Raw genomic sequence first — 12,575 nt, 5'->3', positions numbered from 1 at the left:
TGACATTATTCTGTAGTCACCATATTTCGTAAATCTATTTCTATCACATATTCCATTGCCATACCTGTAGTTATTTATGAAATAACAAATATAATTTATTTACAGGATGAAGGTGAATAAGATACTAATCCCAAATTTTAGTCTTCAGAACAGTAGTGTTTGATCACTTTATAAACAAGATCCCTTTCTCTCAGTCTATTTCCAAGCAAAATGTATGCTCTGACATTAAAGCTTTGTAAGGTTCCTCTTGACCTAAACAGCAAATGGCTGGAGATCAGTGTTGACTGTTTCCTAGCAACAAATTAAATGCCTGTAGATTCTTGATACTCACATGGTCTCCTCACTTCAGAAAGCTGTTTATTAAGGTCAAGGTTAATTAACACTTCAGATAATAACAGAGACCCCTCGTCACAGTTAAGAGTTATTCCTGTAAATGCCATCAGATCAGTTATAGGAAACAGGCTGTTTATGAGATGCTCACTCACAGCTCTGAAACACTTGGATTTGTCTGTGTATCACCGTGGTGAATCACTGCCGTTTTTCTCAGAGCTGTGCTCTAACTAGCAATTGTGACATAATGATGTAATACCTGATGTGGTGCCAAATGGGTGGTTCCTCTCTGTCTCATCTGTCTATAGAGGAAGCATTCCATGTAGTGAGACCAAGCATAATACAATCTAATTGGAAAAACGGACTCAAAAGGAAAACCCATAAAGGGTAACCCACAGATAAAAACCATTTGTGTGCTGAAACATCTTATCTTAGCTCAAGCACAGACTTCCTCTTGGGCCCTTTCTTTGGCAAAGTCATTCGAAAATTTCACTTCAGCTGGACAGCAGTGTTCTGTAAACAACTCTCCAAAATCTAACAACTCAGTTTTGATAATGGAAAAACACGTTCTTGCTCCAAGTAATGACTCAGATGAAGTGTTATCAGAAGTCCATTGTCTGTCTGTGTCCTCCCCCATGAGCCGCATACAGAAAAATATTTGTAATCAATCCCTTCACAGGCATTCAGACCCATTCCCCTGTAACTAATGGGCTGTCCAAGAACTGCCAAAGGTAAAATTTCTGACATTGTTTATCACAAAGGACAATTACGGAAGTCTAAAACATATGATTGAAAGAATAAAACAATGTTCAACTTTAATATGGGAAGGAAGAGTAAAATGTAATATGTTCTATACTTCTTATCTAAAGAAAGCCCTAAAGGCAGTAAAAATGAAAAGAGAGCCATGCTTTACTTTGAATAATTAATGTACAAATACTAATTGAATTTGATAAAATGCTTCCATGTATCAACTCCTAGGTAATGGTAAACAGAAATATAGCTTATAAGGAGTAATTTTTTCTGGTACCCAGAATTTTTTTCAAAAAATTTGAGACTTTTTTCCTTTAAAAAGTATAAATGGACATAAAAGGACTTGTGATTTTTTTTACCAAAAAAGTCCTGTAGATACTTATATTTTATACTGAACCATTAAAATTTCCTTCAGCAACAACAGAATGAAAATGTTTGTCTCTAGAAAGTACTTGGTCTCTAAAAAGTGGTCTCTAAAAAGTAGAGGATCTAGCATGTTATTTTCAAACAGTTCTTTCCCTTGTATACTCATGTACCCTTCAACATTTAAAGGGTTAATTGTTAAGTGAAGTACTTCCTAATAAACCTGTTATTAGAAAAGAGGGAATGTCTTTTCCTGTAATTCAAATCAGACAATGGTTGCAGCAGTTAGTAGTGTTTCTAAAATCATTCCTAGCTGAATTTATTGACTAGTCTCACTTATATAGGAAAAAAAGTCCCTGAGTAACTTCTGCACAAAGATCCCTATTTAATTTCAATAACTATATTATAAAAATAAAATTTCTAGGCACCAGAATAAAATTCAAATGGAATAAATCAAAATGAACTGCTATAAATAAATTATATACCATATTTCTCTGAATCATAATGAGAATGTTCTATTAAAGTTTGACCAAAAAATATCTACATGGAGACATCTTTAGAAGCAACAGAATGTATAATTAATAGGTTCAGAGGAATAAATCTCAATTCAGAAAACCAGGAATATTCCCCAAATGGGATATCCATCTCATAAAGTGATACTGTCCTTTTCTGAATTTTAATCAGAAAAGTTATACAAAAAAATAATTACAACACTCTTCTAGCTGAATACTTATGTTACTTAATGACAACTGCGACACATCAGAATTTTAGGTTCATAAAAGTGAAACCTTAAAACCCCAGAAATAAAAAGGCATTAGATATGAAGAAATTTACCTTTTATTTCATGTTGGCTTGCTTCTCGTCTTCTTTCTAGTTCTTTTCTGTCATAATTCAGCCTTTTTAAGCACATAATTCCATACTGTAAACTTGTTCTGTTTTTATTTAAAAAAGAAGAGAACACATTGAGTTTACTCGGTAGATGATTAAGCACAGTCAACACCATGCACTACTTCTTTGGGCAACAGGTTAGTAAATTCCATTTGTAGTTAGATACTTTAGAATGGGAAGGAAATAAAATTATTTTAAGCACAGAGTGTTTCTAAAGAGTAAAAACTTTTTGGTTTTTTTTAAATAAGAAAACCATAGTCTTAAAAACAATCTTGGATTATGCTGGTCCATCCATATACCTTTGTTTCACATCAGGCTATTTCAACATTATTGAAAATAAATGAACATTTTGCTCATTTGAAAAGAATTGAAAGAATCACTGTTATGGAGACAAGAAGGAATTTATAAGAAACAGATACTCTCCTTTTAAGCTGAAGAGAAAAAATAATATAAAAACATGAATCCGTTAAGTAATAACACATAGAACCAAATACCAAAATGAAGAGCCGCCAACTCTATGTGATTCCAAGTGACGTGAAGGGAGCAGCAGGTCAGTAGACACTGAAAGTCCGTGTTGAAAGGATATTGTGGAAGGGCAGGAAATTGACTGATCCGTAAGGGATAAGACAGAGGAAGGGTTATTAAAGGGTGTGAAGCACCATGAACTTCGGATTGTTGAGGCAACGTCAGGTGTGTGGTGATGGTGCGATGCGCGGTCCAGAGTTGAAAACCCAGGCTGGGACGTAAGGGGGAAGATGATTTCACCAGGAAAACGGGGTCACCTTCAGAAACCTTTGCCTTCAGAGGACATGTGGAACACGTCAACGTGACAGAAAGTTACGGATGGGCTGGTTTTCACAGGAGAAAAAAATAGCAATAAGAGGTTTTGGTTTAAGAAGGTGTAATCGGGTAGCAAAACAGGAGGTGGGGGAAAAGAGATAATTCTGGGGGCAAGGAAATGAGTTAAGGAAGCAGTCCTGTTCAAATAAATGTCAAAATAAGGACATGGAAAGTGTGGGGGAAAAGCAACCAGAGATGTTCAGAGAGAAGAAAGAAGAAGACTTAGTGATATAAATATATAAAAGATGCGGAATACTAGGCCTAGCATGCCACATCTTTTATATATAATCTCTAAGCCTCAAGAATTAAAGAGTATTGATTTTTATAGATATCATTAATGTTTAGAATTACAGTCAAATTTAGACATACACACTGCTCCGGCTATTCTTAAGTGCTGCATGCATTTCTAAGCCCTGCATTTTATTTCATTGATCAATTTATTTTTTTTCCATGCCCACAGCACACAGAAGTTCCCAGGCCAGGGATAGAACCTGTGCCACAGCAGTGACAACACTAAATCCTTAACCTCCGACTGCCTGCCAGGGAACTCCAGCTCTGTATTTTAGTAAGAACAATGCAGAGCCCAGACATTTCGGAGACAAAGGAAAAGGCAGTGAAATTTACATTAATTGATGTTACTGGATGAACTGTGTTCCCTACTATTTTTATGTCGCAGCCCTCCGCCCTCAGCCTTCCAGAATGTGACTTTAATTGGAGATTGGGTCTTAAAAGAGGTAATTAGGTTAAAATAAGGTCATCAGGGTAGGCCTTCATCCAGTAGGACGGTGTCCTTCTAAGAAGAGGAAATTTGGACGCGCAGAGAAACCTGGGAAGGGCACACACAGGAAAGAATGTGTGGACACGGTGAGCAGGCAGCCGTCTGCAAGCCAAGGAGCAGAAACCAAAAACATGGCCCTGTAACCTCTGTTTTCTAGATTGCCAATCTGTGAGAAAATAAGTTTCTGTGGTTTAAGCCATCTGTGAGATTTTTTACGCTAGCCTGAGCAAACTAATTCAGTGGCACACCAGATAGTTCTGATGGCCTCACCATCACAGACGAGCCAGGTTGCATTTAGACACTGGCTCTTGCTTAATTTCTGTTGAGTTTTTGTAAGTAAGGTAAAATTGTGCTACAAAGAGGATCTATTTTGTTTGAGCGATGTCTGGTCAGAGGGAACACTGGGCCGTGAAGGCAATGGGATGTATAGCATGCAGTAAGGTATTACCTGCTTCACGTCCGAGCTAAGCAGTCTATAAAGATGAAGGCTGTGTATTTCCCAGAACAAACAAGAACTCTGCCAGGTGAGTAACTTTTTTGTTTTTAAAAGAACACTTGGTCACTGGCTTAACCGTCTGTACTATACTGAAAAAGCAGTGAAAGGTTGTGCTTCTTATAGTGATGAAGAAACATAGGCACAAGTGTTACCAAAATTTTAGTATTCAAATCACTTTTATCCGGACTCTAATATGCAGCACACATGAACCCATCTACAGAAAAGAAAGCAACTCATGGACTTGGAGAGCAGACTTGTAGTTGTCGAGGGAGAGGGAGGGGAAGGGACGGGGAGTTTGGAGTTCGTAGATGCCAACTATTGCCTTTGGAGTGGACCAGCAATGAGATCCTGCTGTGTAGCCCTGGGAACTCTATCTAGTCACTTACGATGGAGCCTGACAGAGGATAATGCCACTTTGCGGTACAGCAGAAATTGACAGAACGTTGTAAAAGAACTATAATACATTTTCTTTTTTAATTTTAGCATTGAAAAATCTCCTGCAACCACACCAAATTCGAGGGCCTAAATGGTCAGTGACAGGGAATTCGCTGCCTCACCATGTGTGTGCCACAGAGCAATTAAGAGCAATACAAAGTCGCTTTGTGTACTGAACATAAAACCCTCAGCCTTTTCTCTAAACCTATAGAAAAAGTACATGTTCAAGAGAGTAAATATTCTTCTTCTATCACATGATATTAAAACATAAGAAAACTTACCTCGTCTTCCCTTATCCACGCTACCTTTAATTCCTTCCTTTCCCCAGACTTTCATAACTTCATCAATAATAAGTTAATGTCCATAAATTTAATAGTTTCTTACTGTCATCTCACTATATGGTGGGATGTTTATTGTGCCTGCCCATGAACATAATCTAAATATGCCCTGTCAAGCCATTAACCAGAACTGAGATGTTTGTTTCAACTATAACACACATATTTTTCACTTGAACTGCTTTTAAAGCATGGATTCTCTATTCAGCATTTTCATGGTTTCTAAACATGATTTTTTGTATGTATCTCTCCTAAATTTAATCCAGCAGAGCCAACAACTGTATTAAGGTTCAAAACATTTTGATAAATTTGACTGAAAACTCTCAATTATTGTCTCTTTATCTTAACTTTGTCATGATTTTTATACTATTTTCACTTCAGTCCCTAATTAAATGTTGGGCGGGATGTGTGCAAATAGTTTGCTAAGCCAAATTTGTCTATATTTATATTTATGACTTTATTATAACTAACTACATGTGAAATAATTATACTCCAACTGTCAATTCTGCATATAAGCTACAAAGATATCAGGCTACAACATAACATTTAAGACATGGTGTTATAACAAGTCTTTTTTTACCCCCAAGTAAATAATTTGAAAAAAGAATTTTTATTTGCTTTTTAATTATCTGTTTTTCCTACTGTCTCATAGACCATGCAGTATTTTTTTTTCCTGAAAACTAGTATACAAATAAGCAATATCAGTAAAAGGTTTATACAAAAAAAGAATGTTATTCAGAGAAGAATCCCTTTTCAAAATTTGTTATAGTATATCCCTAAATTATATAATTTATAATCACATCTACCTATAGAGTTGAAATTAATTTTATGCTTAATAAATAATTTTCTAATACAAAACACAGAAATACAAATCATAAACATGAAATTTCCTAAAGATGTAGGGGGGAAATGATTTATGCTGTATGAAAAATTTGTCCTGAAGAGTTCCATGAACTTTGGGCCTAGAACATGCATCCAGCTCTACATAAGACCACTCTGGCAATTTGCTGCATACAAATATTTTGCCAGGTAGATGTACACAGATGTTTCAAAGAGCACGTATTCTGTATTTCTTAAATAACTCTTTATGTTCTAGTAATACATACGTTATTTATCGCGTCACTTTAATCACGCTTTGGAAAAACCTACCGATGGAAACTATCCACCATTTTTAAATGGACGCGGAGATCTTTTTTTGTGAGGTGATCTAACATTCTTGCATCTACCAGGCATTCCATAAAGTAACTCCTGTACTGCGGTAACCCCAGGCTGGGAAGCCATTCGTTTCCAATCCACTCGTGGTTCATATCTCCATACGCCAGGGTCTGCAGAAAGACAGGACACTAGAATTGTTTTATAGCAGTCAAGGTTCTTAGCCAATAAAATGAGATGGTAATTGGAGGATACTGTCTGCCATTGCAACCCATATTCAATTGCTACCATGTATTGAAACAAAGTGGAAACACTATCTCGCCTCTGCCTATGTGGTGTACTTTGGTGCAAAATGGAGCTCTGCACGTGCGTCAAGGTACTGGCCTAAAGAGAATTGTTTTCACTTTGTTTTCTCAAAAGGAACTGCATGGTGTTCAACTATGCACTTTTCATCATAAAGTTAAAGTGAATGGTAAAATACAAATACTGAGCTTCAAGATCCTTCCTTTGTATGGAGAGATTCATTTAATTTGTTTTATTTTTATCTGTCAGCCAGTACTTCATCAGTTCCTTCTCTTTGGTGCTCCTAGTGCCGTTGCTATGATGTGATGGCAAATCTTGATATGAACATAGAAACCGCAGTAAGCGAATAGAGAAAGGAGCCACGAGGCTAGAGAGGCAGAATGCTGAAGCTTTCTGTGGGCAATTTTTGTAGGCACACATGCAGCCAGTATGCCATAAAAGTCGATGTAAGCATTCTTTCTTAGGAATCAATCAGAATATGCTCTGTACTTGAAGCAGGGCATAATCAAAAGGTAAGACATAATCTAATTCTTTAATATAATAGTATGAACTGATCTTACCAAACACGGTTCATACAAACCAAATGGAAAACCCCAAATCCATCATCACCTCTAAAGCAATTTTTTAAAAGGAATACCACTCTCTTAATTTGACAATGTTTTCTATCTAGCTCCTTAGCAAAAAATTTCACAATTATAACTAATATATTTCTAATGAAAACCTAGGTGTTTCCCTTGTTTTGTACGTTCTCAAAAAATGAAATCCTTACCAACGTAAAAACCTCATGCAATGTAAAAACCTCATGCAACCTCATGTTTTGTACGTTCTCAAAAAAATGAAATCCTCATTTAATTTATTAAATGTTTAGGTGTAAGTCCTAGTAATAACTGTCAAAAATTTTCCTATAAAGTTTGAATCATATTACCTTGAACCCGTTAATTCTTTTAGTTATACAACATGTAGAAATGTTGAAAAAGGAGCAGCTTCCTTGCAAACATACATGTGTGTTCACGGTACAAATGCTCGGCTCATAATGCCATCTCAATAACTGGGAGTGGCTATGGAACTGCAGTTGCAGCCTATCTCATGTCCCTCCAACTTCATTTCTCACACACTCTCCATTATACTTTAGAACATATGTGATTTCAAATAAGTCTTTTTTTAAAATCTCCCCTGACCCCTACTTACATCCAACATAAATGACTCCTGATTAACTATATTCAGGGGTGATTTCCAAGAAATTTAAGTTACAGTTCATCCTTCTAAAAGAGAAAGGAAATTTTCCTTTCAAAAGAGGCCAGGTATGAAATGATAATTATCTTGGCAAAACGTGGTGATTTTAAAAGACCTACATTGTATTAAACATAATAAAGTCAAACATACAATTAGCCTAATCTTAACCTAAGCGAAGATTTATAATATTATGACATACTATCTTCTTGCTTTATATCCCCATAGCCTACAACATGATATTGGTTTAAAGCATAAGAAATTCCTACCTGGGCCCAGCTTCCTTCCTCAGATTCTTTCTGTGTTAGCAGCAGGAAATGATTAATAAAGCAGATAAATATAAATTAATCTCAAATGAATACGGTCAGTCAGTCTTTTCTAGTAGAAGTAAAATTGTTATTAAAAACGTTAAGTAAGACATAGGCAAATAAGTATATGGATCCTTATTCAGATCTGCATTGGAGCAATTCAGGGACAATTCAGGTCTACATTTTAGCAATTCAAGGATGACTAGGAGGACACCCACACAGTCTCTAACTGATTGTCATCGAAGACACACATATGACTCATGGAATTTTCATGATACACTTGACCTGGTCATTCTAAACCTTTTTTAAGCCTTAAAAGTGTGAAATTTTCCAAATGTAATGTTACAGTAAAAATTTCTGATTATATTCATACACATAGACAATATGCCAGTGGGTATATATACCTATGGTGGAGAAACCTTACATAACATAAATTAATGAGGTGGACAAAGTAACTGCATCCTTCTAACAACAAAACTAAACAAGAAAAGACAAAGCACAACAAACTAACTAGAAATGTACTCAGTACATGACACTGGCATTTTTATTCATCATAAACTAGATAATCTTTCAAACAGGGACAAAATTGAAAGGATATTAAATTAAAGAGAAGTTGCTAAGAATAAAATACATGGCATGCCCAACTTTGCTACTTTAAATGAGAAATGACTCTAAATATAAATGTAATATTATATTTGCTACTTTAAATGAGAAATGACTATAAATATGAATGTAATATTATATTTTTTAATATGTCATTTTTAAAAGCTGACAATTACAGAGTCACCGTGAATTTCTTTAAGCCTGGGCTTTGAATAAAATATAAACAGAACACTTTGCCTTGGGGTATGGGGAGGAAGCTCTGTATCTGAGATTGTCAAGTATGAGAAACAAGTTCAGTTGGCTTTGGTAACATGCATTATTTGTGAATATCCTCAATGTTAAGTGATATGTGTTATCAAAAATTTCCAGTGTTGCAAAATGGATCAATAAATGTTATTAAATTCTTGGCTATTGTTTGCATATTACTCTTACCTTAACCACATATGACAACCTGGTATTGCCTCATTTAAAAATGTCTCAGTGGAGTGAAATAAAACCACGATGAAAAGTGTTAGTTATCATTGCCAATCGCAGGGTCAACATACTCCATTACTCTGCTCTATCACAAACAAAATTGCTTTTCCGTCCAAATAGCAGCAAAATAACTTTTCTTCATGTTCAACAAAGTCATCAAAACTAACCGTTTTTGCTGGAGCTGCAAGATTCTCCATTTCTTCATGGGTCACCCAAACGTTGCCGGAAGGCTAGTGAGGAGGCCGAGGGGAAGCCGTGGGTCCACGGAAGGGAAGCAGAGGTAAAGAAGAAAGGCAGCAGCACGGTAAGCGAATGGTACCACGGAACGGGCTAGAGCTTTTGCTCTACAGCACGCACAAGAGACAGCATTGCTGGTTTCTCAGAGCTCCCTTTCTTTATCTACGTAAAGAGGTTAAATTGAAAGAGGCCAAAAAAAGGCGTTCCCGTCCTGGCTCAGTGGTTAACGAATCCAACTAGGAACCACGAGGTGGTGGGTTCGATCCCTCCCCAGCCGTGAGCCATCCCCGCCCTCACTCAGTGGGTTAAGGATCCAGCGTTGCTGTGAGCTGTGGTGTAGGTCTCGACAGGACTCAGATCCCGCATTGCTGTGGCTCTGGTGTAGGCCCGCAGCTACAGCTCCGATTGGACCCCTAGCCTGGGAACCTCTGTATACTGCAGGTGTGGCCCTAGAAAAGGCAATAAGACCAAAAAAAAAAAAAAAAAAAAAAAAAAAAAAAAAAAAAAAAAGGCATGCTGTGAAGCTCATGTGGGATAGATTTAAAATGATACTTTGTAATATTAATCAGGAAAAAGGCTTAATCAAAATTTTCATTTCAAAGGTGTGTGGCTATTGGATCCAACTTTTTGTAATCATGGAGAAATGAATAAATTTGGTCTACAGAAGAGTATTTATTTTTTCTTCAGTAAACAAAGGCACATGGATCTTGTTGTGTTATTGCCACTATTTCATTTACAAAGTTTTGATGCTTCCATGTCCTTAGAAAGAGAAAACTGGTCTTCAGTACGAAGCTAAAAGCTCTCATACCCTGTCTGGAGGCCAGTATCAGCCTTTCCCAAATGACCTCTTCCCTGGACAGTTCACTAAGTATGTTGTTCTCCTCTATTTTTACAGAGAAAAAAGGAGGGAAATGTTATTTTTGATTTAATACAATATATTTTCCACTCAATATTGTCAGAAATCACAAAATCTAGGTTTCCTAATTTTTCAGCAGCACCTACACCGTTACAGAGAAGAATACAAGGTAAAGGGAAATTTTCCCTCTAGCAGGCACTATTCTGTTACTGTTGCTTTCTAAATAAAATGACCCAAGCTATTTGCTTTACACATGGAGTCACATGCAATTTCTAAACCAAGGTCCACTTAGTAGCACCGAGACCACTCGGAACCACTTCCCATCAAATCCCCCCGTGTCTTGGGAAGTCTTGATACACACGGCAATGTGGTCCACGTACATCAATTGTGTAGTTATGGTGGAATTTATATCCTATTTATGTCTTGACACTTATTTTATAAGGGGTCTAGTTTTAAGAGATTTGGAAGGAGCAAAGCGGATGCCCTAACATAAGTCACCACTATAAATCTATCCGGCCTTTGCGGCCAGTGCATAGTTCACACTGACTTCTATTCTATCGTACACGATGTGATTTAATAGACAGATAACCACATGTAAACTGATTAGTATGATTTGATATAAGGTAAATCTCATGTATAAGAGAATTACCTAGGTATATAGTGGAGAAACAAAAGGGAATTGAGCAGGGAACAGTCATGATTATAAATAAACCGTAGAGGCATGAAAACCTCAAAGGTTAGCATCATATGTACGTACGGGTTCACCCGCTCCTGCCATTTTGGAAATTTGAGTATAGATAAGACAAAACTGTGCACACCTCTAAAATATATTTAGGATACAGCAGCCACCATGTCATTAGACTCTCCTGCCTTCTATTCCTAGATTCTGGAAATGGGGCTCATTATGAATAGAAGGTTGCATATGAATATATGAATCATTAAATTATTTGGCAGCAATCGCCTTCACTGACTTGGTGAGGCGGGTACTATGCTAAAAAGAACTTCATGCTCATCTGTCACAGTTCCTTTACACCCAGTGACAACCCTGTTTTGCCTGAGACGCTGTACTGTTTGTTGAAAGTGAGCTTCAGTGACAGCTACCCGAGAGGAGATTCATTTAAGCCACTTATTTTACAATGATTTCTGTGGATTCGATCTTGTTTGTGAATCCAAATAATGAACTTCCCTGAGAAACGTGACCGGTATTATCCAAGACGGGAACCACACATGCATCCCTCTTACACAGGTTGTTTTAAAGTCTCTGTTTGCCCATCCATCATGATATTCGGGGGTGGGCAGGAAGCTGGAAGCTGTGTTCTTCTCTGTATCTTTACATTCCACATTAGTATATTTTCAGGGCAATCTTCTAAAGTACAGTTGGCAAACTTTCTGAGGTTGGAAATTGTTCTCTTTTGCTTTGCAGTTTTACTTATGAGGAGCATGCTGGCTCTAGAGCCTAGTAAAGTAGCCCATAAAATAACTTCTACACCATCCAATCAATTAGGCCTGAGTTGAGGTTTGATTTAGTAAGTTTATTTCATAAAGAAGCCCATGTGTAATAAGTCAATATTCAGATTTCTTGCCTTTCACCTTCAGTTTAAAGGCTGGAACTTTCATCTGGGTAAGTCAACAGGGGTGCTTTAGAGCATGGGTGTTTCAGCAAAGAGCACATCCCAGAGACTAGCTCAGTGGGAGACTTTGAGCAACAAAAGGACAGAGGACACTGATGCCTTGGGTCCAAGAATACAGAGTTCAAAAAGTAGACTGGAAAAGCATAAAGGACAAGTATCATATGATTTGGCTTGGTTCTCTGGGAGTCAGTCACTGAAGGTCATTTACTCACTGCCTTTGGGGGTGCATGCTGCAACCCTCGGTATTTGAGCTGGAGAGTGCACATCAGTGCTCATGGGTGTTGTGGCTAATATCACCTGAGCCCAGCAGATGATGTCTAAACTTTCAATTATCTGGAAATCTACCAAATTATAACCCAGAGGCTTGAGTTCCAGTAGCGCCACTTCTTGCAACTCCTCAGGGCATTTCCTAAACCTCTCGAAATTTCAGATTATATGTCTGTTAAATAGGCAAGAACACCATACTCCTACTAGAACACATACTGATAATTGAAAATGATGATGTAGTATTTCTTTTTCTTTTTTTTTTTTTTTTTTTTTTTTGTCTTTTTGCCATTTCTTGGGCC

General features: G+C 37.0%; 1 protein-coding gene across 50 annotated transcripts in view; it reads right to left on the bottom strand.

The window, feature by feature from the left end:
* Positions 1 to 12,575, bottom strand: part of PPFIA2 (PTPRF interacting protein alpha 2) — a 461,887-nt gene that overhangs the window by 12,172 nt on the left and 437,140 nt on the right. For 32 of the 50 annotated variants that reach the window (XM_021093032.2, XM_084957697.1, XM_021093042.2 and 29 more), the window contains 4 exons: positions 9,453 to 9,515; positions 8,170 to 8,199; positions 6,365 to 6,558; positions 2,278 to 2,375 (listed from right to left, as the gene is read on the bottom strand). In XM_021093032.2, the coding sequence (XP_020948691.1) occupies positions 2,278 to 2,375; positions 6,365 to 6,558; positions 8,170 to 8,199; positions 9,453 to 9,515 (385 nt within the window). The remainder of the gene's footprint in view (positions 1 to 2,277; positions 2,376 to 6,364; positions 6,559 to 8,169; positions 8,200 to 9,452; positions 9,516 to 12,575) is intronic. The other 18 variants (XM_084957698.1, XM_084957701.1, XM_084957714.1 and 15 more) reach the window with 1 other exon arrangement.

The sequence above is a fragment of the Sus scrofa genome, chromosome 5 (genome assembly GCF_054392235.1).
Source record: "Sus scrofa isolate SSC_HxYL_T2T_F1_AM1 chromosome 5, Sscrofa_HxYL_maternal_Yorkshire_Landrace_v2.0, whole genome shotgun sequence".
NCBI lineage: Eukaryota > Metazoa > Chordata > Mammalia > Artiodactyla > Suidae > Sus > Sus scrofa.
This window is presented reverse-complemented; position numbering and strand designations above follow the sequence as displayed.